The sequence below is a fragment of the Misgurnus anguillicaudatus genome, chromosome 12 (genome assembly GCF_027580225.2).
Source record: "Misgurnus anguillicaudatus chromosome 12, ASM2758022v2, whole genome shotgun sequence".
In the NCBI taxonomy this organism is placed as follows: domain Eukaryota; kingdom Metazoa; phylum Chordata; class Actinopteri; order Cypriniformes; family Cobitidae; genus Misgurnus; species Misgurnus anguillicaudatus.
In genome coordinates, this window is record NC_073348.2 from 39222898 (window position 1) to 39249168 (window position 26271).

At 38.0% G+C, this 26271-nt stretch overlaps 1 protein-coding gene across 11 annotated transcripts in view; it reads right to left on the reverse strand.

Annotated features, from left to right (window-relative positions):
- LOC129446449 (3',5'-cyclic-AMP phosphodiesterase 4D) overlaps positions 1–26271 on the reverse strand; it is a 206455-nt gene that overhangs the window by 36626 nt on the left and 143558 nt on the right. For 5 of the 11 annotated variants that reach the window (XM_055207481.2, XM_055207482.2, XM_055207486.2 and 2 more), the window contains 2 exons: positions 3530–3721; positions 971–1033 (listed from right to left, as the gene is read on the reverse strand). In XM_055207481.2, the coding sequence (XP_055063456.2) occupies positions 971–1033; positions 3530–3721 (255 nt within the window). Of the gene's footprint in view, positions 1–970; positions 1034–3529; positions 3722–9950; positions 10269–16117; positions 16238–26271 lie in introns of those variants that run through there. The other 6 variants (XM_055207485.2, XM_055207490.2, XM_055207484.2 and 3 more) reach the window with 4 other exon arrangements.

The window sequence follows — 26271 nt, forward strand, 5'->3', positions numbered from 1 at the left end:
ATTTTTTGCAGTGTGTGATTTTTGAAAAACTCTTTGGAAAAGGGAGTTGGGCCGGGTACCAAAACACACTTGTAGCCAATCAGCAGTAAGGGGCGTGTCTACTAACCAACATCGTTGCCTGGGTTGTGCTTGTGTGGGGCGGGTCTATCAAAAAAGGTCCAGATTTTATTGGGGCAGAGGCGTGTTTGTTTAGGTGATTTCAAATATCAACATAGGCTTTCAGAGATCATGCACCCCGCCTTTAAGCATTTACCGAAAACTGGATTCAAATTACATTCATGGCTCCTGTGCACTCCAATGTAATTTCTGAATCGGAAGAGTCAGCCCATGCAATAGGGAAGAAATTATTTGTTTATATGCATTTCATCGTAAAAAAGGTGGGAAACAGTGTTATAATGATACTATTGTCCCCCCTTCTGTTTAAATGTGAAAACTGCAACTTGCAACCCAATAAAAGTGTGTCAATATCTGCAACACTTGACATAAAGCTCAAACTAACTTACATGTTTTTCTCATAGTTTTTAATTAAATTATGCAACAGGATGATGAAAACAATCACGTGGGTACCTCTAAAATACTGTTATTGGTGTCACATGCAATGCAGGGTCATGGCAAATTATGAAAAGTGAGAAACGCAAACACACGTTCATTCATGTCCAAGCCATGTTGTAGCAGCAATCCCATCATTCAAATGCTGACGTCTCCATGCGAAATCCCTCTCAACTCTCCCCTACGCTATGACACGCAAGGTTTTAATGCTCAGAATCAACTTATTTCCTATTAGATAAAGGTAATCCAATCGTCATTCTGTGCATTAAATGCTGAGGGGTTGGGGGTGGCAGGCTCTCAATGCATGTGAGACCATGATGCTCATGTCTACGGGTGAAGCGAGGTGATGCATAATATAGACAAGCGAGAGCATTCTTAAGGAAGAGCAAGGCCAGGAGCTGTCGTCAGAACCAGAACTTACTTTCCACTAATAACCGGCTCAGATCTCCGAGAGACCAGGCCAGGCCTCTGCAGTTGGTTATTCCTATCAATAAGGACACAGTTTGTAAGACAGACACACACACACTCACACATACAGAGAAGGTATCACACACATACGGCAAGTGTCTTTGTGGTTTGACAAGTGTCTTATATCAAACAAAGCACTGAAGAGTCATTTGAGTTTTTTTGGGCGGTGTGAACGGATCTGGTGCGTCAGTGAATTAAATAAAGTGATGACTAATGCTTCGTTTGTCTTTTTAAATGCTATTTTAAAGTAATAGTTTGTACAATAATGAAATGTACTTTTCTGGTGATACATAAATAAAGCAGAATGTCAAGAGTGATTCATAATGAAAACCGCAGCTATCGAGCTCCAAACAAAAACAAACACACCATGAAAGGAACGCAAACATAAAAATAAAGATGCTTAAAAGGTTCCTCACAGCGATGCCATAAAACAGGTTTTCACAAACTGGGGTTCATGAGACCGTGGTGGTTCGCGGGAGAATTGCAGGGGGTTCATGAGTTGATGAAAAAAAATTACAATTAAATCATAAAATGTAAATAAATAATTCTATCTTTCATTCTAACGATCTAAATTAAACTCAGATACTAACTAAAAATATTTATTTTATTATGATGAAGATCAGTGGAACAAATTGGTTCATGTGTCAATAAATTTTGATAGTGTGTGGGAGTACTGATAAAAACTTAAAAAATAAAAGTTTTTAAATTTACACATGCTATATGCAGTTGCAAATGTGCTTTTAAAATACTGTAACATTTATTTAAAATCACAGGGGGTACATCTATGGAGCCCCTAAGGGGACATGGAGCAAAAATTAAAGAAAGTTTAGTTTTGCATGTGCATGCGAAACCATCGCGAGCGCACGCGAAACCCCCGCGTGCTCACGCGAAACTTTCGCGTGCTCACGTGAAACTTTCGCGTGCTCACGTGAAACTTTCGCGTGCTCACGCGAAACTCTCGCGTGCTCACGCGAAACCTTCGCGTGCTCACGTGAAACTTTCGGGTGCTCACGTGAAACTTTCGCGTGCTCACGTGAAACTATCGCATACGCACGTGAAACTATTGCGTGCTCACCTGAAACTTTTGCATGGGCACATGAAACTATCTTATTTAGTTTTGCATGTGAACGTGAAACTTTTGTGTGCTCATGTAAAACTATCGTGTGCGCACATGAAACTTTTGCGTGCCCACGTGAAACTATCGTGTGCGCACGTGAAACTTTCGTGTGCTGAGGTAAAACTATCGTGTGTGCACAGGAAACTTTTGCGTGCGCACATGAAACTATCGCATTTAGTTTTGCGTGAAACTTTCGTGTGCTGAGGTAAAACTATCGTGTGCGCACAGGAAACTTTTGCGTGCGCACATGAAACTATCGCATTTAGTTTTGCATGCGCACGTGAAACTTTCGTGTGCTGAGGTAAAACTATCGTGTGCGCACGTGAAACTATCGTGTTTAGTTTTGTGTGCACAAGATAGTTTCACGTGAGCACGCGAAAGTTTTATGTGCGCACACAAAACTAAACGCGATAGTTTGACGTGCACTACTATCGTATAACCATTTTTGGTTCCTTCAGAAAATATTCAAAGGTCCTTAAAAAAAATATTCATGCATTTTTATAATCTAAACAACCTTTTGAAAGGTTCTTCAGATGTTAAAGGTTCTTCATGGATCCATTCTTCTATGGCATCGTGTAGCACCTTTGTTTTTAGGAGTGAACCTCACAAGTTGTTTGCGATTTCTCTTCATTTCTGGACCTCTAAAGCCTCAGTCTATACAAACATCTCTTGACATTGTGCAAGACGTCTTCCTTTGTTTCCCATGGAAGCAACAAAGTCTTGAGTTTTTAACAATGTGAAGGTTTAGCAAAAGGAACTATCCCTTAATAAAAAGAAAAAAGTAACAAACACTAAACAATATATTATTACGAACTACAGAAAACACTGCCTGTATATGAAAGCAAAGTTTTCTCTTTTTTGAAAATTTAATTTCTGTTATATAGACACATTTCGAAAAGACACATAACCTCAGGCATTACTATGAAAACGGTTATGTGTATATAAAAGACCTTGTTCTTCGCATTGTGTGTGTAAGAGAGAGAGAGAGAGAGAGAGAAGACAGAGCTTGATGTAAGCATGAGACGAGGTCATGTGACAACACAACAGAGCACAGGAGACAGCACACATGTACATACACACAAACTCAAACAAACGGGAATCATCAATGTCCTTAATGAGTGCAACATTTATCTATGAGATATAAAACTGACTGGGCAACAAGTCAAGCAGCTTTTTAACACTTAAAATAATGAAATGAATACTTCACTGGATGCAGAGGCGTAAAGATTACAAGTTATATTTTCATTTCAGGGTGTGTATGTGTGGAAAAATTTGCCTTTTGATGGAGCAAAATAACATTTGAATTATTTGAAACAACTAAAGAGGCAACTCAATTGACCCAAATAAAAAGCAGATGATTATGAGAGAATGAAAGCAGTGGGCTTGAGTACTCACATGTCACTTGCGATGGAGGAGTTTCGTGACATGGACTTTGGCGACAGGTCATAATCGCTGTCGGAGCGGTAGAGGAAAGACTCCCTCCGCTGACTGTGCACGAAATTGGCCTGAAGGACCAGGCCTGACCCCGGACTCGTCATGGGATCCAAGGGACTACGTCCTGAAGACGTGCCATTGTCCACGTCAAAGCTACAAACAGAAAGAGAGATACAATGCTTTAAACAGAAAAACATACATCGCAGCATTGCAAAAAAGCATAGCAGAATTGTCAGAAAGGCTACAGGGTTCCCACACCTTAGTTAACTTCCAATTCAATACCCTCAAATTCAAGGACTAAATGTGGGGACACATTTCAAGTGAGAGCAAGGTTACATTGTGTTACCTTTTAAGATACATCGTTACAGTTCCCTTTCAAGGGAACTCGTGCTGTGTCACTGCGGTGACACTTTGGGGACGCCTCCAAGTGCGTCTGAATGTGTATATCAAATTCAACCAATGATGAGGCTTAACGACAAAGGCAGGGTGACATGGGAGCCAGGAAGTATATCACTATCTGAAATATTGCCAAAGAAGGCGTTACAAGGACGCAGGAAGTATGGCAAGGAAGACGCAGCGTCTCGTTCCCTTCTCAGGGAACAACAGTTTCATACGTAACCCGAGACGTTTTCATGTGTCAAACACAACTATGCAAAAAAGCATTTTGGTATGAATAAACATTCGCATACAGAAAATATAAGCATTTAAAGCAAACAGTTTGGTCAATTTTGTCTAACTTTTCCTAACCTTAAATAGGTCCTGTAGAGGGCGCTAACTACTTCACCTGCATAAACAAAAATGAAAGTGCAGCAAGCGGGCTGTATTTCTGAGTACACGGGGATAACCTAACCTAAACCTTAAAGCTACTTATCCTGATTAATCTACGCTATAAGACCCATGTGATGCAAACGAGGGTTTCCCACCGTCTAACATGGCGTACACCGTGGAGAGGTTTAGCTATTGTAATCTCTGCCCGGTGTCTGAGGTCCATCGTGTTAAGAGGCTATTTGGCAGCTAAAGCAATGTCATCAGCAATGACGCCTTAGTGATTCATCTGGTGACCGTGTTTCCCTGAGCGTCCTTGCGTAGTTCATCTGAAACCAAAACAAACTCCAGTGGCTCGTTGATTATGTCTGTTTTAAAGATAAGCATTTTCCTAGAAAGCATGAATGGGCAAAGCCTAAAAAGCGTTTTTGTTCTCGATTTAAACGAAGAAAGGAGAGCACATAGACAGCATGAGGCCTGTGGTCTGAAAAATAAGGAGTGAAATGAGATGTGCAGAAATAGTCAGGATGCAGTGTTCAGACAATGATAAATCACTATCTCTAATCACGGAGAACAAACTTGAATTCCTCTCCTAAAAAGGAAAACTGCCGTCAGCTTGGTGACAAACTAAATGTACCTAGACTTGGGAATACACTCCAGTACACTGTGTTTACATTACATGTGCAGACTGTCACATTAATCTTTTCTGCTTTTTTCAAGCAAATGATCGTTCGACTGATGTTCATCATCATACTGCGGTAACAGGTTCACGTAACAGTCTGCTAAATATCTTTTATACATTATGACCTCTCCTCTATTTCAGACATGTTTTTTTGATCTAATATATGACAGAAGTCTATTTTTACCAAAAAATTTGACTTTCTTTAAAGGGACACTCCACTTTTTCGAAAATATGCCCATCTTCAAGCTCCCCTAGTGTTAAACGTTTGATTTTTACCGCCTTAGAATCCATTCAGCCGACCTCCGGATCTGGCGGTACAACCCTTCGCTTCGCAATTAGAAGTTCCCATTTTTAATTTTCTGTCAGTCTTAGCAGTGTTGTTTTCGTCAACGATGCCGATAACGAAATTATTTCGTTGACGCACCGTTTTTATGACAATAACACTAGCTAAAAATTGATCTAAGGTGACGAAAACATGACGAGGCGCTTTCGAGTTTTCGTTGACAAGACGAAAATGTTTATAAGTCTGACGTTCACAATGCATGTCATTTTTGCTTATTTTGCGTGAAATCTGTCTGTTTTTAGCTAAAAAGTATCAGCACTGCTGCCGCTTCCTATCTTTGTTTTGGGTACGCCCACCACCCGGCTGCCGCCATGCCGCACATGCGCACCAGATTTCACACAACAACAACACACCTGCGGCCTTGGCGAGTTTGAAGGACCGTGGCCTAATAAACGGAAACGACAAGATGATTTATGGACATACTTTCGGTATAATCCATCAGAAAGAAAAACGGAATGCATATTGGGAGATGACGGTAAATGTGGCCACAAACTAGGTGGGAAGAATACTACCAACCTCAAGCGGCACCTGAAGGCTCATAATACTGATATTTTTATTAAATGTAACTAACAAGTCACGCTGTTAACATATCATATACATTCAATTTACTCGACAATCGGCTTGTGACACATTTCATGGTAAGCTTAAGGTTTTACATGTATCTACTTGTCAAACCTAAGCCCCTTTCCAATACTTTTTAAACTAAATTAAAGAACTCTTTGGTTATTTTTAGCGTGATGCTAATGGTCTAATCAGATTCAATTGATTATGCTAAGCTATGCTAAAAATCGTACCGCCAGACCAGGAGATCGACTGAACAGATTCCAAAACGGTAAAAATCAAATGTTTAACTCTAGGAGAGCTGGAAAATGTGCATATTTTTGAAAAAAGTGGAGTGTCCCTTCAAGGCTGCGACGTGGTGCCCGGAGGTCCCCGGAGGAACCCACTTCGCATATACCCGACAGCCCCTCTTTGGGGGGCGGCGGAGGGTCGGGGAAGTCTGACCAAACGGCCAAATCTTGGCTGGGGATTGTCCAACGGGCTCGAGAACGGGCTTTTCGAAAGGTCTCCCCGGCAAGCCTGGGCTCGAGCTAATACGATTGCAGGGAAGGAGCTACAGCCGCTCAAAGTTTTAGAACGCCTGCGTTGGGTCGCACCAACTCGAGACGGGTCGCACTCGGCCCGAAGGAGAACCACCCAAATTCGTCTAGCCGTAGCTTCAGCCCCTCTTATTCCTGATTTACATTTGGCCATTACTCAAGTCCTGTACAGTGGTTGATAAGCACAGCCCACTTACAGTAATATCTGCGAACCTCAATGCTTTCTCCTACTGACCTTGAGAGGCACAGTGATGAAAGAATGATCCAGAAATCAATGCCCTCCTGTTCTGCAGTCACATTATTAAGCGTGCTGACTTGAAATGTGCTTAACAAGCTCCCTGTGTTACACTCACATGGTGCATTGTGACTATTTACATCACAGCTCGATGAAGGTTGGCAAACATGTATCACCAAACATTTACTCAGTTAATGAACACGAAATAAGTGTGCCGGTCAGGGACTCTCGAATGCACCAGCATGGTGAACAACAGCGAGTAAACCCCAAGATATCTGGTGACGCACAACAAATTACACATAAGGGAGAATGGAAGTCATTTGTCATCAGGTTCCCAATTGTGCATTTACACAAGTAATTGTCTTAATTTATATAAGATTTTGTGATGCTTTTAAAGGCTTTGTATTCATTTAAAACTAAAGACATATTTTGGACTTCAGTGCATCAGCCAAACGGGAAATTGAGACGTTGTGTAAAATGTTATTGGCCTAATGCACTTCTAGATAAGTGTGAGACCCCACGGGTGTGTAAGGATACCCGAGTCTCAGCCGATACTGTTGGAGTAGTGTATTGTGATACGTCCTCCAGAGGAGAGCGGATATAGTATATTAGTTCACCTTCTACTCGTATAACCAACCCACAAATGCTGCGAGAATACAATTAAAGCAGTCTGAAGGTTGTTTATCTTAAACTGTCACCATGGGAATGTGCACTTGAGATTCTTACTCATGTCAAAGTTCACTGCAATGGCAAAACGTTTGGTGTACTGTAGGTTAACATGCTATTTTACAGGAATCATGTAAAGGTTTTTATAAAAATAAGGAAATGTTAAATGGAAATAGCGGATCAAGCATTTTGATGAGTTAGAAACAAATATGCATGAATTAAAATAAGATTTTATTACTATATAGAAGCATAACTTCAATAATCAGACACTGAAAGTTAATGTAAGCCATGACTTCAGGAGCATCTGTCTCCTACCATTCATGTATCAAGAAAATGGGGACATCAAGTTGCTTCTGACATACAGTAATGTATTATATTTAAGGCAAAAATTTCTTTGGTGGAAAAACAAATTTTGGACAATAAGATCAGGCACATTCATTAATAAAGCAAACAGTCCATTTTAATATCACATTATCTATAAAATGTGCATGCACCTAGTATGTACTGTATACGAATAAGAATACTTTATAAAATCGCATGCATTTAACAGTATTAATAGTAGTCTTTAGTTTAATCAGATTTATAAAAGAAAGATTAACTTTACTGATTCTTTCCGATAACGTACGAAAAAATAAAGAAGGAGGAGTTACTACCGCGGGAGGAGCGAGTACAAGTCATGCAACACTATACAACACTGTTTAACTTATGATTCACTACATGTTCGTGTCATTTATATAATATGCACGTGCCTATTTCCAGCACAAAAGTCTTACTTACCGCATGCAACTCATGACCCGGTTGGGACTTTTCAATGAAATCCAGCGCATCAAACACACACGCAAAACGCCGCTGCTACCCCGGATAATAAACTATATCAATTGTTTCCATAAGGCTGACTTACTTCTCCTTACATCCAAAAACACACTTCTTCATTAATGCCATTGTTGAGTTTTGAAATTAAACAAAGCTGTCGCATGATGTGATGTTTGTAAGTTCTAGCGTCTCCCGCTGATTGACGGTGGGCGGGGTTTTCCAAGGGAAGTGCCTATATAAAGAAGTGATGCGTATAGAAACCCCTGAAACGTCAGCTGGACCCGTAATCGAACTTTCCGAAACTTGTACGAACCCTGGCGAAGTGCATTCGGCACAGAAATCCTCTTTAACACGCCCAACTGCTTTTTTGACACTTTGCCTACATTTAGCATGAGGAAACAACTCTCAAACATTTGTTAATAAGTCAGAATGCATGAAATACCTTAAACCACCTATTTAATGTAGTAAGGAGACATTAATACCAAGATCTTCTGCATAGACCAAAAACACAACACACTCCTAAAAACTCCATCCAACAGGCCTGACACATCCAATCTGCCTCACCAAAGACTTAACGTCATATGTGGCCCACATCAAAAATGGCACACTTTATCACTAGGGGGCATTCACATTTTTCCCTTAAAGGCAAGCAAGGTCAGATAAGTTAGTGGTGCCCTGGCATGTATCTGTCCACCGGGGCCCTGCCTATGTAAAGAGGGAGACTCTGACGCAGAACAGGGGCCCAGGACTCCTAGTGGGGCCTCTCTAATTGGACTGACCGCAGACCGCAGGCACGTAGACGACAATGAGTTTATTTATAAAGGTACAAAAGATGCATGAGAAGATGCCCTTGGCCTATTTTGGCAGAGGTCGTCCGTGGATAGATCACGGCGTCCAGAGAGACAAACGAGAGTATGCACGAGAGGCGGGGATGTCGTTTGGTGATGTGCACCGAGGTGATGCACTTGCGTATTTGTTAGCGTGCGCAGTGCGGCCCGCTGCATGTTTCCAGGTCATAGCAGAGCTCCCACAGGCGTATGGTGTGAGACGAGAAGTGGGGCATTTGAAGATATCAGTTCAAAAACAGCTGACGATATGCATTGTAATTGTTTATTCAATGCTGTTGTAAATAGCCCTGACATCTCTTGCGTTGTAAACGGTCTCTCGTGGCACATTTTGAAATCTGACTCAAGTTTCCAGCTGATGGGATTATGAAGGAACAAGGGGTCCACGGTCAACGATGAGAAAAGATTCACTTCTTTTTTTGGGCAAAGATATTTTTGCACTGCATTAATGCTGCAACGCACAAAAACACACTGCAGACTCACAAACACCCACATACATACAAAGTGGCTCACGTGTGGTTAACAGCATTCGATACACTATACAGATGACTTGATTTTAACCAATCCCTCTCAAGGATGCAGAATAATCAATGACTATATCAGTATCTGCCTATATTAGCATTCTTATAAGTTATTAATATCACTGACTGGATATAGAAATCATAACGTTTATCATTATTTCAATAAAAATGTGTCTTTTTGATCATATGATTTACAAAACGTTTCAATGTCCAAATAAAAAAAAATCAACACTTCTGATAAAAGAATAAAAATGTATCATAATACCAGCAAAATAAAGTTTGTCTAGTGTTCATAAATGTCTATTAACACAGCTGTTTTGAAGTTAAAGTCTCTGGTAAACATACAAAGTTCACACGTATTAAATTGCATCTGGCTCTGGTAACACATTTAGAGGAGCAAATGAAACTTTACCAGATCCCCTCCGTGTTCCTGAGAGAGCTGGTGGAACGCGACCGTGGTTTCATTATGATACTCATGTTGCAATGTTGTCCGTTTTCTGCTTCGTCTCTGTCACTTTTGCTTTCTCACGACTTCCTCAAAGTCCGTCTTTCTTCGCGATAGACATGCTTTCCTCCAGATAATCCACTGCTGTGCTTAAACTATGCTTATGAAGTGAATGAGTCTTTCACTTACACACACTCCCTGTGTCTCTCTCTCTCTCTCTCTCTCTCTCTGTAAGGTTACTGGAGTGTATATCATATTTCTAGTCTTCGCTGCTGTACCTCTCATTGGATTGTGTTGTACTAGCAGTGAGAGTCTGTGTGTGTGTTTATGTGGGTTGTGTGTAGGGGGGTTAAACCCTCAGGGTCCTGTGTGAGTGTTTGTGTTGTATCTCAGTAAGGGAACGGGGTGGGGGTTTGGTTCAGCTGGTGACAGCGTCAGTGCCCACTGCTGAAAGATATGGAGGGCAAATATACAACATCACGGGACAGGAGAAACAAGGCCCGTAGGGAAGAAAGACAAGATTGTTAAAAGCTCAATAGTTACTTCTAGTTGACATATATGCAGATAAACAGCCTGATATCACAAGAGTTTGTATGTACACTGCAAAAAATGACTTACTAGACTTACGTAATTTTGTCTCGTTTTGAGTACAAATATCTAAGAATTCTTACAAATTCTTGCATTTTATGAGCAAAATGACCTGAGAAGTTCAGTCTAGTTATTAGGCAAAAAATAATCAATTTATGTGAATTTGTGTATGAAACAAGCTAAAGATCTGCCAATGGGGTAAGAAAGAAAATTCTTAATTTTTTTTCTTAAAGGTGCAGTGTGTAAATTATAGCGGCATCCACAGCTCACCCCTCGCTTTTGAAACTCAAGCAGCTAGTGTAGCCACCACAGGACAAACATGTCATCGTCGGAGACAACTTAGTAAAAAAAAGGTTGTCCGCTAATGGCTTCTGTAGAAACATGGTGGCACAAAATGGCGACGTCCATGTAAGGGGACCTCAGTGTAGATAAAAACGTCTCATTCTAAGGTAATAAAAACATAAGGGTTCATTATGTAAGGTCTTTATACACCACTGATTATATAGTCTTGTATATTTAATTGCATTTCTGTTAAGAGATCCTCCTAAAAATTACACACTGCACCTTTAAACACTTCACATTGGCAGATATTTTGCCAATTTAAAGCACAAATTCACTTAAATTTGATATTTTAGTTTAAAAACTAGACTTGGTTTCTTAGGTAATTTTGTTAATCAAGAAAATGCATCTTGAGTTAAAAAAATGTAATATTCGTACTTAAAAAGAAGACAAAAAACGAAGTAAGAAAGTCATTTTTTGCTGTGTATTATACGAGTTGACAAAATCGTATGAAGTGAACGCTGCAAAAAAATATTTTCAAGAAAAAAAATTCTAAAATATTAAAATATCTAAAAATTCTTAAATTAAGATGCTTTTTCTTGATGAGCAAAATGACCCAAGAAAGTAAGTCTAGTTTTCAGACCAAAAATATCAAACCTTAAATTCAAGAAAAATTGCTTACCCCATTGGCAGATTTTTTTGCTTGTTTTATGCACAAAATCACTTAAATTTTATATTTTTGGTCTAAAAACTAGACTTATTTTCTTAGGTCATTTTGCTCATCAAGAAAATGCATCTTAATTTAAGAATTTTTACTAAAAACAAGATAAAAATACTAAGATTTTTTTTCTTGAAAATCATTTTTTTGCAGTGAAAAACAATAATGAAACCCTGCCTACCCCAACATCACAGGGCACTGCAAAAAATGATTTTCTTACTTAGTATTTTGGTCTTGTTTTCAGTAAAAATATCTAAAAATTCTTAAATTATGATGTATTTTCTTGATGAGCAAAATGACCTAGGAAAATAAGTCCAGTTTTTAAACAAAAAATATAATTTAAGCGAGTTTGTACTTTAAACAAACAACAAAAATCTGGCAATTAGATATTTTACTAAAAACAAGACAAAAATACTAAGTAAGAAACTCATTTTATGCAGTGGGTCGAAAGCAAATCGTACAAAAACGCGCGAATGTGGTCGTACGAATTAGCCACCACGTAAATACGTAAAAAAATTGCCATGAGATTGAATAGGAATAAATATAGATGTAATTGGGACTAAGTTTCATGTGTCCCTAACTCAAATGCAATAAGGGAAGAATAATTTTCACGTAAAGTATCTGTAGGAGAAACCCATTACTGTACGTCATCTGAGCTATAAATGAAAAGCTTCAGAGCACTAAGATTTTCCTCTCGGAGGGCTGAAGACAAAACGTGTGAGAAGATAAAGAGCAATAGCTTGTGAGAGAGTTGGAAAATAAACTTGTCCCTGGATAAAAGATAAAAATGGACAAGTGGTGGCGTGTGAATGAAGTTCATGAGAAGAGTCAGTAGATAAGAAGGTGTTTGTGCGGTGAAAGCTTGAGTTTATTGTGTTATTCTCTGAGTTGTCATGTCTAATCTACACAAAACTAAATTTTTAAATCTTTTAAGAAAATGTGAGCAATGCTTGCTCATACAAAACTCACCACCAGGATGTCAAGGTGGTGTGGACGATTGCCAGACTATCAATGTGTGATCGCTGCTTGCAGAAATACTGTACTGTACGTCAACATCAAATGTGATCTCAGTATTCTGCTTTACTACACTCTTCAAACTCTGAACCTGAGATGCACTTACAGTCATTTTAATAGATGGGAATACAATTGAATTTTCTTACATGCTTACAAGTGCAAGTGTATGTGTGTAAGTGAAATTGCCCAGCAGACCGTATCTGATCGAATAAAAAGACTTACTGATGCATGAAGCAGCGTGTAACATTGGAGGATTCAGTCTGTGACATCAACTTCCTCTTCTAAACTATTTAACCCAAACACACATACACCTCCTTAAAACTCAACATGTCAGTCAGATGTTAAGCAGATGGTGGATGGATATGTTATGTTTGTTTATATTTATAATAACAGATCCAAGCACTAGACTAAGAAGCAGAATATAAGAAGATCTTGATGCTATAGCTGCCATCACTTTTGATGACAGATGAGCATGTCCAGTTATAAACTGCAGGTGCACTGAAAAAAATTATTCATTCAATTTACTAATTTTTTTTATGATAAGTGGTTGCAATCATATTTAGGCCACATTTAAACAAAGTTGTTTTTTCTATTTTTTTCAAATTTTTTTGTTGGGCCACGAGCCTAATGCACGAACAGATAGCATTCAAGTTTGAGCCTTGAAGGATTATTGGTTGAAAGTACTGAACAAACGCTCTTCAATGAACGAGTCAAATGAGTCAGAGCGAGAGCTTTAAAGATTTAAATAAACTGATACTGTCATTCATAGTCCAGTGTTAAAACAATATAGGGTAAATTCAGGCATTGATGAATGTAAGAAGGGTCCAAACCAACCTGAATAAAACCTACTGGACACTAATTACTGGACTATTAAGGCTATGACTTGTTTTTTTGGGGGATATATAAGAATATTCATAACACAACTAAAGGTGTGACGGATCACAAAACTCACGGTTCGAATAACATTGCCGTTTTTGAGGCACAGATTGAAACATTTTCCAGATTAGCAAAAAAAAAGAACAAAGCTGGTAGGTCTAAAATTAACATTAGGCACAGAAATCAAATCAAATGAATAATATCCTGTCAAGGACAGAAAGATTTTATGTTCGCTTGCTTTTTGAAACGCGTCTCTCCGTGTATGCACTTTTTAGTGCACTTAAACGCACGCACACACACAGATGGATGCCAATTCCAAGCAGCGCTTCGGGAAAGATATGCAGCATAAACAGTCAGTCCACATAAAGTGAAAATTATGTTGCGTAAATCACTTGAGTGTTAACATTCGAAAGCCTTTGAATCATGTGCAATGATAAACTTTCCCTATTTAAGTTTGCGAATTAATCTGCGAATCGCATGCGAGTCAAACTGTGTGTCGTGATCTGTACTGATCATTGATCAACTGCAATCCGGTACACCACTAATCACAACAGTTACGTATTTGTCAGCATGGCACATTCAAGTACACAATGACACTAAATTACATGTAAACCCATTCAATTTTAGTCAATTTTAGTTTAATCTAGCTGACTAAAACTAAAAACAATTCAAATGACTATGACTCAAAAGGCTATGACTAAAACTATTTAAAAATCTGGTGTCAAAATTAACACTGCTATGTTGAACAAACCCTCAATGGTCAAGCAGTGTGTGAAACTGTTAATAACAGGCGTTAATGAAATTCTGTTGAAAACTGCTGCGCTTTCAGAGCAGTTCTGCGAGCACAGATACGATGTGGGTGCGTACTTTGAATAGTAGCCAAATGCACATAGACAGCATACTGCTTGCAGTCTCTTATCATCTATATTAGTGGATAACTTCAGCAATAAACTTCCATAGATGAGTATGGTGTGTTTCTACTAATACTAATAGAGCAGAGATGAATGACTCTGTATTTTCAAGATCTCACACTGTGTGGGTGATAAATTTTGCTTCAATATGTTGCAGTAAGTGTTCAAATTATGTCAAATATTATGCGGGGTCCCCTTGCTAAGTCATTATAGGGTCGCCGTGATTTCACAGGTAAGATGTGACCCCGGATCAAAAAATTTTGTTGGTCCTGGATCAATGTTTTAATCATAGAAACGCTAAATTACCCTCAACTCAAACCCATAACAATTTTTACCCTTCAACATATTGTAAAGCCCCAGCCCCCCCAATTCGTACACGGGTTGCAAAACATTTTTAGTCTGAGCGAACTAAAGTTGTCTAATCTGGTCCCTCGATGTTTATAGGAGGTCCGGGACCACCCCAGCCCCCCCCCCAATTCGTACACGAGTTGCAAAACATTTTAAGTCCGAGCGAACTAAAGTTGTCTAATGTGGTCCCTGAATTCTTATAGGAGGTCTGGGACCACCCCAACCCCCCCCCAATTCGTACACGGGTTGCAATACATTTTAGTCTGAGCGAACTAAAGTTGTCTAATCTGGTCCCTCGATTCTTGTAGGTCTGGGACCACCCCAGCACCCCCCAATTCGAACAATGGTTGCGGAAAATTTTTTGTCTGAGCGCAATAAAGTTGTCTAATCTTGTCCCTCGATGCTTATAGGAGGTCCGGGACCACCCCAAACACTGGTTTCAGTACATTTTAAATCTGAGAGAAATATAGAGTATAGACAACCCTGAATGGGATTTTTGTTGTCCTAAACTTAACCTTGGTTTAATCTTTCCAAGAAAAGCACATCCGATCGACCAAAACGCATTTTAATATCAGGTGTAAATGTGGTCTCAGATTTAGGACATGAGGCCCTCTGGTGGTGAACACAGAAATGACTCTGTCCTCAGTCCTAGGACTACACTAATTTCACTGATATTAGATGTAGCATATAACACTCCAACTGCACAATTTATATGTATTGAAACTCTAAACAATAGATAAACGCAGAGATAAATGCATGTGTTTGTATATGCAGTACATTTCTACTGTACGTGTAATAGCTAATGTTTCTGTTAAAGGAAACTCAAAATGCATCAGGCCAAATCTTCAATACACTGAACCAAAACCAGCTTCCTCTTTCACAACTAATTTCACACAAGTCACCACATCCTTACATGGCCTGCAGTCTTTCAAATCTCAAGACGCAGTGGTTAAGCTAAACCTGCTATTCTGACTACAAAGACAAAGTATTTACACAAAAGCATGATGAAAAATGATTGAAATCTTTAATAAGAACAACAGTACTGTACAAAAACAAAATTTATTTAGTTATTCAGATTAAAAGCAGTTGACAATAAGTTTGAATGGATCAATAAATGTTTTGGCAATAATAAACTCTTTCCTATCTTACCCTTGTATGCACATCCAATACACATTGAAACAAATGCTGAAACTGTTAAATACTTCCCAGCTTTTTTTTCAAATACCCAGACAGGATAATAAGAGAGAAATTGTAAAAACTTTACAACTAATCTCCCACAATTGACAGAGTATCACTAAAAAGAACATGCTTGAGTTTAAAACAATGCAATCACTTTAAAATAAAGCTATCATCACATCAATGCACTATGCAAGTGAGAGATGTCTAAGCGTGTGCATTACCTGTAGGATTTCAGGAGGCGTTTTCGCTTCATACCCCTGCTTATGGTTTCACCCGGCGCTATGAAATTATCCATATACTTCCTCTGTAAATCCATGACGAGAGACAGTCTGTCATTCAGAGCGACGGACTTAGTGCCTCGTCTTCTGATGTCAAGTGTTTCCTGGAGTCTCACAAGCCACACCCCTCCTTTTACATTTAATGACAAGATCCTTTGGCCCTTGATAACCCTGGCTCCTCCCCCTTTCAGTAATCTTATTAGCACTTAAGGACATGGAGTCTAGCTAAAGAAACTCTTACCTTTGCTTCCCCTCAATCTGTCATAGTACTGTGTTTTTATCTCTTTTGCTAGTTGACTGACAGCTGAGACAGCACACCTCTTTTTCAAAGCGACACTCACATACTTAAAAACCAAAAACCGCAGACTCGCCATTTAACATCTCAATATAGACCCACATGTTTGTGAGGTGCATAAAATAAACCTGTGCAACCAAAAAGCCCCATGCAGTGAAAATGCTTGTGGTTAATATCCTCTTTCACCTTTTCGCATTCCTGTTTGACCGCAAGTTGCATGTCAAATGAAAAACCAAATCACTTGCTCTCTCTGTGGTTAAGCTTGTGAGCCTCACATTTACCTAATATGTCAAGATGCACACAAGGGAAGGAAGCGAGTTGCTATAATTTGCTGATGGGTTCATGTCTGTCGATGTGAAAGTAAAGCGTGTTGTGGCCAAAGAGGAGAAACAGCCGAACCCCATCAAGTCCTCAGCAGGTTTAATTAATGTCTATCATACACTAAGTTTACCTTTATAAATCTAAATGGCACAATAATGTGGCAGGTTTGCAGACTGAATGTGTCCCAAAAGGAGCTCTGCAGCGTTTTAAAATCTCAACCTGTCTTGCTAAAACGCGCTGATGCTTCAAATTCTCACCGTCTTAAGCAGCTTTGCAGAGAACATAATAAAGCAATCAGATTAGCTTTGACATTTACAGCGTTTCTGGAAAACAGTTGGCACAACATTCGTTTCGCAAGATTGACAGTAAATAAACTACACTGAAATTATGCAAAGTAAGGTTAAAATATAATAAACACCTCTAGCCTACTCAAAAGTTAACCATGTTAATGGAGGAAATAAAATTAGGGTAACATTCAAGTCGCAATGACATTGAAAAGAATATATATATTAAATGCATGCCCTCATAATCTTTAATCAACAGGGTTCCCACACCTTAGTTAACTTCAAATTCAAGGACCTTTCAAGGACTTTCCAGGTCCAATACCCTCAAATTCAAGTACTAAATGTGGGGACACATTTCACGTGAGAGCAAGGTTACCTTTAAAGATACATTGTTACAGTTTTCTTTCGAGGGAACTCGCGCTGCGTCACTGCGGTGACACTTTGGGGATGCCTCCAAGTGCATCTGAATGTGTATATCAAATTCAACCAATGGTGAGGCTTATGACAAAGACAGGGTGACGCGGGAGCCAGGAAGTATATCGCTATCTAAAATATGCCAAAGACGGCGTTACAGGGACGCAGGAAGTATGGCAAAGGAGACGCAGCGTCTCGTTCCTTTCTCAGGAAACAACAGTTACATACGTAACCTGAGACGTTTTCATGTGTCAAACACAACTATGCAAAAAAGCATTTTGATATGAATCAACATTCGCATACAGAAGATATAAGCATTTAAAGTGAACAGTTTAGCACGTGTGCTTAAAAAGTCTAAAATTTTTTATAATATTATCCTACACTACACAGGGAATAATATGGATTTTTTCCAGAAAACTTCTTCCATAAAATAAATACAAGCACTTCCAATGATCTGTATTTATGTATTTATATTTTCAAAAACTTCCCAGGGCCTTGAATTTTTCCCCCAGATTCACAAACGTTCAAGGATTTCAAGGACCCGTGGGAACCCTGAATCAAAAACACAAATCTTCTCCCCTCCTCAAAACGATCTCTCTTTACTTTCGGTCTTATGGTATGGCAGGTGGGCGGGGTCTGGGAAAAATCGCAGCGATTAGCAAATAGCAACATGCCTCAACTTCAAACGATCCAATCGGATCTCGATGGACAAATTCAAGTCCAACCCTACCTTTATTTATTTCAGAAACAATTTTACTCAGATATACGTCACCATGGGATAAATAAAACAATCGCTACTTCTGTTTCACGACAATTTTTTTACTTTTTTTGTTTTGATAATCGATTATTCGGATGAATATTTTATCAATTATTCTGCTAAAAAGCAAAACATCTATTCAATTAGATTCTTCGCTTATTAAAATTAAATAAAACCCTTTATCAGAGTGTTCATGTCTAGACGTTTACAATAAAAAACATATTCAGTTTTAAGCCTTAAATAAAAACGTTTGTCCAGTTTTTAAACAGTTAAACGCCTTTAAAAGTCCAAATTATAAATAAACAAAATGCAATGAGTTGTAATCTTTAGAGATGGTGATTAATAAACTTATTTTGATCTTTAACTTGAGACTTTTTCTACATGTTTCTGTTTATTAATCAAAGGGAATAAGCCAGATGACATGACAGTGAAAAGACCTCTGAATTTTCCCCTTACTTTTAAACAAATGCTTAGTTTTTGGTTCATTATTTGCATGAGAACACAAAAACAATATAACAAGACAAACTCACTTTATAAACTTCACAGACCAACTAATCCATAATGACACTTTCATAATCAATTATTTTACATTTAGCTTTTTCAGATGATTATTTTAAATTTTATCCATTTGTTGTAGTTAATTTGGGGCAAACATTATTTCATTTATCTAACAGTAAAATCCTATGACAGAAAATCTTGTTGTAAAGTAACAGCACATAAGATGTCATTCAAATCAGTTGCACAAAAAGTGAAGGACAGTGAAGTTTTAGGACGGTGAGGATTTTTAAATCTATGACTACGAGTATAAGCAATAATAAATGCAATGCTTGGTTCGGCAAACACCACTAATAATAAAACCATGATCCCATGAAAGCAGATGTGTTCCTCCTGTGGATGAATCACCGCAGGTCTTTCTCGTGATACAAATCTATTAGGCATGTAATTGTGTATGTGATTAAGCAATGATGAGATAAACATATTTAACATTATTAAACATTACCAGCTGAGCTTTGCTTTCTAATACTGCCTCTCAAACTTTTAAGAAAACACAAATACACAACATACATCCAAACCAAAACTTAAAAAAACAGCTGCTTGCTTTAGTTTGTCCATCTTTACAAAACAACTGATCTGATTAAAAACAGCAAATAACAAAAGTTACCATCGTCTCCTGGCTTTAATGTCGATGGGTTTGTTGGTGGCAAACGGCGATCCGCTGGCGGACATGCGGGGAGGTTTTGCTAACAGCTCTAGAGAGAGGAGCTCGGCGCGAGAAGGTAAACTCATCTTTGGTATCGGTACACTTCTTTTCTGGTCATCTCTTTATGAACACACCAGAGGGCAATGTGATACCCGCTGCTTCAGAGACACTGAACATTCATAGTCATATTCAGACACCTCGCTGAACCTGTGGAGGTGACACTATCTAACACATTGTACCTGCATCTGAGACTAACTTCTGTCCAACAAGCCTGCCACATATACAGCTTATATGACTGCTGATGTCTCATGATCACTGAGCTGTTTATGGAAGCTGCTGTATTACTGCATAGGCAAAAATATGGGCCTGGGCGGTATATGGAGTTTTTTGTAATATATCAAATATAATATATTGAAGCTTTGTTAGAAATGTACACTAAGACGTAAGCTTTCAGACATGAACTTTACAACTAGCTTGCATGTTGTGCATTTTCAAACATCTATCTTTGAATTTTATTTTCATCATACGCTGTCTTAATACAGATGTTTGTGATATTTCACACAGGGCTTTGACTTGCATGTAAACATTTACTCCACTTTGCAGAAAATATAAGAGATATGAGCTTCGGCCAACATCGGCCAGCCAATGAACCAGCAAATATTCAGTCATTTTGTGATAATCAACCAAGATTGTCCATTAGGTCCATTCTGTGTTTCAGTGGAGATCAACTCGAGTCAGAGTCAAGACCAAGTCCAGGTATATCTGAATGTGGACACACGCTTTACTCGCACTCGCAGGGTTCCCACACCTTAGTTAACTTCAAATTCAATTACCTTTCAAAGACTTCCAGGTCCAATACCCTCAAATTCAAGGACTAAATGTGGGGACACATTTCAAGTGAGAGCAAGGTTACATCGTGTTACCTTTTAAGATACATTATTACAGTTCCCTTTGAGGGAACTTGCGCTGCGTCACTGCGATGAAACTTTGGGGACGCCTCCAAGTGTGTCTGAATGTGTATATCAAATTCAACCAATGGTGAGGCTTAACGACAAAGACAGGGTGACGCGGGAGACAGGAAGTATATCACTATCTGAAATATTGCCAAAGACGGCATAACAGGGATGCAGGAAGTATGGCAAGGGAGACGCAGCGTCTCGTTCCCTTCTTAGGGAACAACAGTTACAAACGTAACTTGGGACGTTTTCATGTGTCAAACACAACTATGCAAAAAAGCATTTTGGTATGAATCAACATTAGCAGACAGAAGATATAAGCATTTAAAGTAAACAGTTTAGCATGTGTGCTTAAAAAGTCTAGAATTTAATGATATTATCCTACAATATACAGGGAATAATATGGATTTTTTCCAGAAAACTTCTTGCATAAAATAGATGCAAGCACTTTCAATGACCTGTATCTATGTATGTATATTTTCAAAAACTTCCCAGGGCCTTGAATTTTTTCCCCCAGATTCACAAACTTTCAAGGATTTCAAGGACACGTGGGAACCCTGCGGACTCGACTACAGTGGTGTGTTTAAATGAATGACTTTTCGTATCATTTGCTAATATTTAGTTTCTAAAAAATAGCATTCAACCATTTTAGGGTAATTTTTTAAAAAAACAACCGATATAAAATTTCTGTATATATGGCAAAATACACTTGACTGCAGTTACTGTATGCATTCATCACATGTGTATCAGACGAGTGAATTCATTGTTTAGATATATAACTGTGATGAGAACATCAGTGCAGCAGATGTTTGTGAGAATCATAAATCCCTGTCCTCTGACTATTAATTTCACTACAAAACAGAAAACTATGACTAATTCACATCACCAACAGGGAGGAAGATATGACCTCATTGATCCCATCTGCTCTAAAAAGTCATCCCTGGGTCATCCCTGTTTATGTCACCGGCAGAAATTTGCAGAGCTGAATACATAAGATGAAAGACAAAAACATTAAAATGATATGCAGGTACAGCTGATAGGTCTATTTCACAGCATGACGTGTACAAGTTGGAAGTAGAGTAAAATCTTTTCCGGTCAGTGCACCATCTTCGTTTTCCTTGCAGTAACATAGCGGAGACAAAAAGCTGTCAAGCATGAACAATGCAATTTATGTCACAGTTTAATATGATACAGATTTTTTTTTAAACCGATACCAAATATTTGGCTGCTTATGTGCTGCGATTTAAATTTACTGTTATACTTCACTACTGAACTGAAACAAAACCTATTAATAATAACAATCACTCCCTCTTTGCTTACAAAGTAATAAATGGAGGGGTCTGAAAGAGTGAAGAATAATATTAATTTAATGAAATAAAACATTGTCAGGAAAGTAACAAACAAAACAGCTTATATATCATTGCATTTCTTACATGCACTTCAGTTCGGTATAGATGCAATTAAAGTGTTTACATAACCTGTTTTAATACGATTATACTTGCTATGATTATGAACTTAATCGCATTATTTTTATCAAAGTATTGTGTTTCCATGAGGTAAAGTATATTCCCAAAATCCCATTATAATCGCATTATAAAGGGGGATTTGAAAGTAAACGTGGTCATTAAATTTATAAGTGTCTTTAGTGCAGGTTGGACACAAATAAATCAAATGTGCATTTAAAAGCTAGTGAAGCAATGCAATCACGTAATAAAACAAGGCCACACAACATGTTAAGATCATCAGATCACAATTAATAATCACAATTAACACGCGTATTAATAGGTATGTCTCATTTTTTTATTTCAAATTTCTATAAACTGGAAAGTAGCTGCACTCTTAGAAATAAAGGTACAAAAGTTGTCACTGGGACAAAAAGGTACACCTTTGTACCCATAGAGTGCATATTAGTACTTCAAAAGGTACATATTAGCAGTTTAAAGATACATATTTGTACCTAAATGGTACATATTAGTACCTTTTTAAAGGGTTCTGCCACAGTGACAGCTTTGTACCGTTATTTTTGACAGTGTGTCTAACAAATATACAGTACCTTGATAATATGAAATGCCTTTCCAACTAACAGTAACTAACCCTACTTCCGGTCCATATTGTGAAATAGCGCTATTCAAAGCATGAAATAAACATCATGTAATGTTAAATCAACATGCAACAAGTAATTTTATATAATATGATATATGTTGTATAGAAACCCAATGAAATAATTGATAAAATAAAGCAAAGCATGCCCCTTTAGGTCATTTATTTAAATAACTGATCTAGTGATTGCATGCATGTGCACGAACAGCTAGCTCAGGTGTCATGGTCAAATATCTCTTTGTAAACAGCTCATCTATACTCTGGCTTTAATCTCTGCATCTTTCATCAGCGCTGTAACCATAGAGAGCAAACACTGCCACAGGTGAAGTGTTATGAAAAGAGCCTGGGACATCTGATATTAGGAAAGTTTAATGTTTTCCTTTATACACCACTAGAGGGCAATACTCTCATATCTGCAAATCGAATGTTTAACAAACTTTCAAATTGCTTGTGTTTGCAATCCTCTTTAAATGCTATCATTAAAAATAAATCTAGATGAACACACATCCAGACGACTATTTAATTATCTTGCACATCCTCAGCTTTTATTAACCTACATATAATAAATTATTTCCTTGGTATTTCTGTCTTGTTTTCAGTGTAAACATCTAATTTTTTAAAATCAAGATGGACTTTCTTAATGAGCAAAATAAGAAAATAAGTCTAGGTTTTTAACAAATAAATATCAAATTTAAGTGAATTTGTGCCTAAAACAAGCAAAAAATAATAATGCCAATGGAGTAAGAAAAAAAATTAGAAATAATTTTACTCTTTTTTCAAGTTTACACTTAATTCAAGAAAAATTCAACAAACATTTTCTTACCCCATTGGCAGCTTTTTTTGCTTGTTTTAGGCACAAATTCACATAAATTTGATATCTATTGTCTAAAAACTAGACTTATTTTCTTAGGCCATTTTGCTCATCAAAAAAATTCATCTTGATTTGAGAATTTTTTGATATTTGTAATAAAAACAAGAAAATATTTAGTAAGAAAGTAATTTTTTGCAATGTAGTCAACATGTGAAGTGGATCAAAAAAGTTAATCAAGACAACAATGGGTACTGTTCAAATACAACTTGTTTGAATACAACTTTAATGTTGACTAGTGTAACTATCCACCTTATATGATATTAAAATGCAAATAAACAACACTGCTGCAAATCTAACCTACAATTATAAATAGCACTGCAAAAAAAGATTTTTAAGAAAAAAATTACTTGTTTTCAGTAAAAATTCTTAAATTAAGATGCTTTTTCTTGATGAGCAAAACGACCCAAGAAAATAAGTCTAGTTTTTAGACTAGAAATATCAAATTTAAGTGATTTTGTGCAAAAAATAGGGATGTTAACAATAAATCGATCTTCGATTAATTGTCGATAAGAATTAAATCGATAAAACTTAACGATTGTCGAAAAAGCAAGTGTGTGCGGCGCCTAATTTGTGCGGCTTGCATAATTTGACATCCCTAGCATAAAACAAGCAAAAAATCTGCCAATGGGATAAGCACATTTTTCTTGAATTTAGTGTTTAAGAAAAATGTTCAAGATATTTTTGGTCTAAAAACTAGACTTTTTTTCTTGGGTAGTTTTGCTCATAAAGAAAAAGCATCTTAATTTCAGAATTTTTAGATATTTTTATTGAAAACAAGACAAAAATACTAAGAACATTTTTTTGGAAATACTTTCTTGCAGTGTAAAGTGAAAGAAAATGGTTGCTGGAGTAGCATCGGCCTCACGTGTGATCTGTTTTTGCCAAGCAACTCTATTGATTTGTTTAATTCAGTGTCTACAGAGGAGACTCAGAGACGACGCCATCACAACCTGTCACTGTTCATTTAGCCCTCGCTCTGTACGGATCCACCTCGCCACCTGTGCTCGACTGCATTGCCATGAAGCACATGTGTCCCATTGGATGGCTCCTCCTCAACGGGCTGTTCACACTTATCATGGGTGATCTAATCATCGAGTATCGAGTTCACTTGTGATATTATTAGCATGCATTTTCAGACCGTGTCTCCACTTGTGACTGAATTTCATTATGTGTATAATGGCTAACACGCACATTTTATATTGCATTTACACTTCATACGCCTCACACCCAATCAACTCCTGGCAAAAAATGCTCAACTCTTCTGTCTGATATATCAGGAACTTTTCACTAATACATTAATGGAGGTGAATTTAATCAGTAGTTAAACGACTGTCTTACCTCTAACAACAGCTTCCTGATTGTTAAAAGACTGCCATGCTAAACAAAGAGCTAACTTAGTAGTGTTTTCTGTTCAACAATAACTCACATAGCTTCCTGTTAATGGTAAAGTGGTGATTTGTAACTGGCTGACATCACTGAACAATACATGAACAAATTCACTGATGAGATTATTCTTGACTACTTGGTGTTACAAAACTCGTGCTCAGCCCTTGGGAATGAAACGTTAGCACACTAGATCACTCCAGATGTAGCTTAATCAAAAAATCGCAGTGAATTGGACATCCTAAAAGATCAGTGTGTCCACTGGAAAAGCACCCAGGATTCCTTTGGAATGTTTTGCTTAGATTAAGTTAACTCATGTGGCTCGGATCTAATCCCATCCTCCCTGGACTACCGACTGAAGATCTCTTCACTGATTAAAAACGGTCAGCGCCTGCTTAACAAACATGGGTTGGTCGAGCAGGTACAGTTACAGTCTCAAAAACACTGACTGGTAACATCAACGGTCTGTAACGCAAGATGACCGTCTCTGCTGATGGCACGTTACATGATACAAGCTTTTTACTTAATAAACTAACCAGTCTTTAATTTCCACAGCCGTCACAGACACGACAGGCGAGAACTGACAATCTGCGTCAAAATGATACAATTACGTCTCGCTTTACATATCATACTGTGTTCCTGTAGCACAACTGCTGTTACAAAAGCATAGCAAAGGTCATGTAAAATGTATACTGTAGATGTACTGTAAGTTGCTTCGGGAAAAAGTGTCTGCCAAATGCATTTTTGTAAATGTAAAGCAATAGTTATCTATCTATTAAACCAGCATGGACTCTTACTAGCACCTGAATTTGTGATGTGCATGACTTGGACATTTTATTGCACTAAAGAGGTTGTTAGGCGCACAGGAGTTTAAAACAAGTGAGTTTCAGTGAGTTCCCGCTCACCTTAGTTAACTTCAAATTCAAGGACTAAATGTGGGGACAAATTTCAAGTGAGAGCAACATTGTGTTATGTTTTAAGATACTTTCGAGGGAACTCGCGCTGTGTCACTGCGGTGACACTTTGGGGACGTCCCCAGGGGGTAAGTGCGTCTGAATGTGTATATCAAATTCAACCAATGGTGAGGCTTGACGACAAAGACAGGGTGATGTGGGAGCCAGGAAGTATATCACTATCTAAAATATTGCCAAAGACGGCGTTACAGGGACGCAGGAAGTATGGCAAGGGAGACGCAGCGTCTCGTTCCCTTCTTAGGGAACAACAGTTACATACGTAACCCGAGACGTTTTCATGTGTCAAACACAACTATGCAAAAAAGCACTTTGGTATGAATCAACATTCGCATACAGAAGATATAAGCATTTAAAGTGAACAGTTTAGCACGTGTGCTTAAAAAGTCTAGAATCTTTATGATATTATCCTACACTACACAGGGAATAATATGGATTTTTTTTTCAGAAAACTTCTTGCATAAAATAGATTCAAGCACATTCAATGACCTGTATCTATGTATGTATATTTTCAAAAACTTCCCAGGGCCTTTAATTTTTTCCC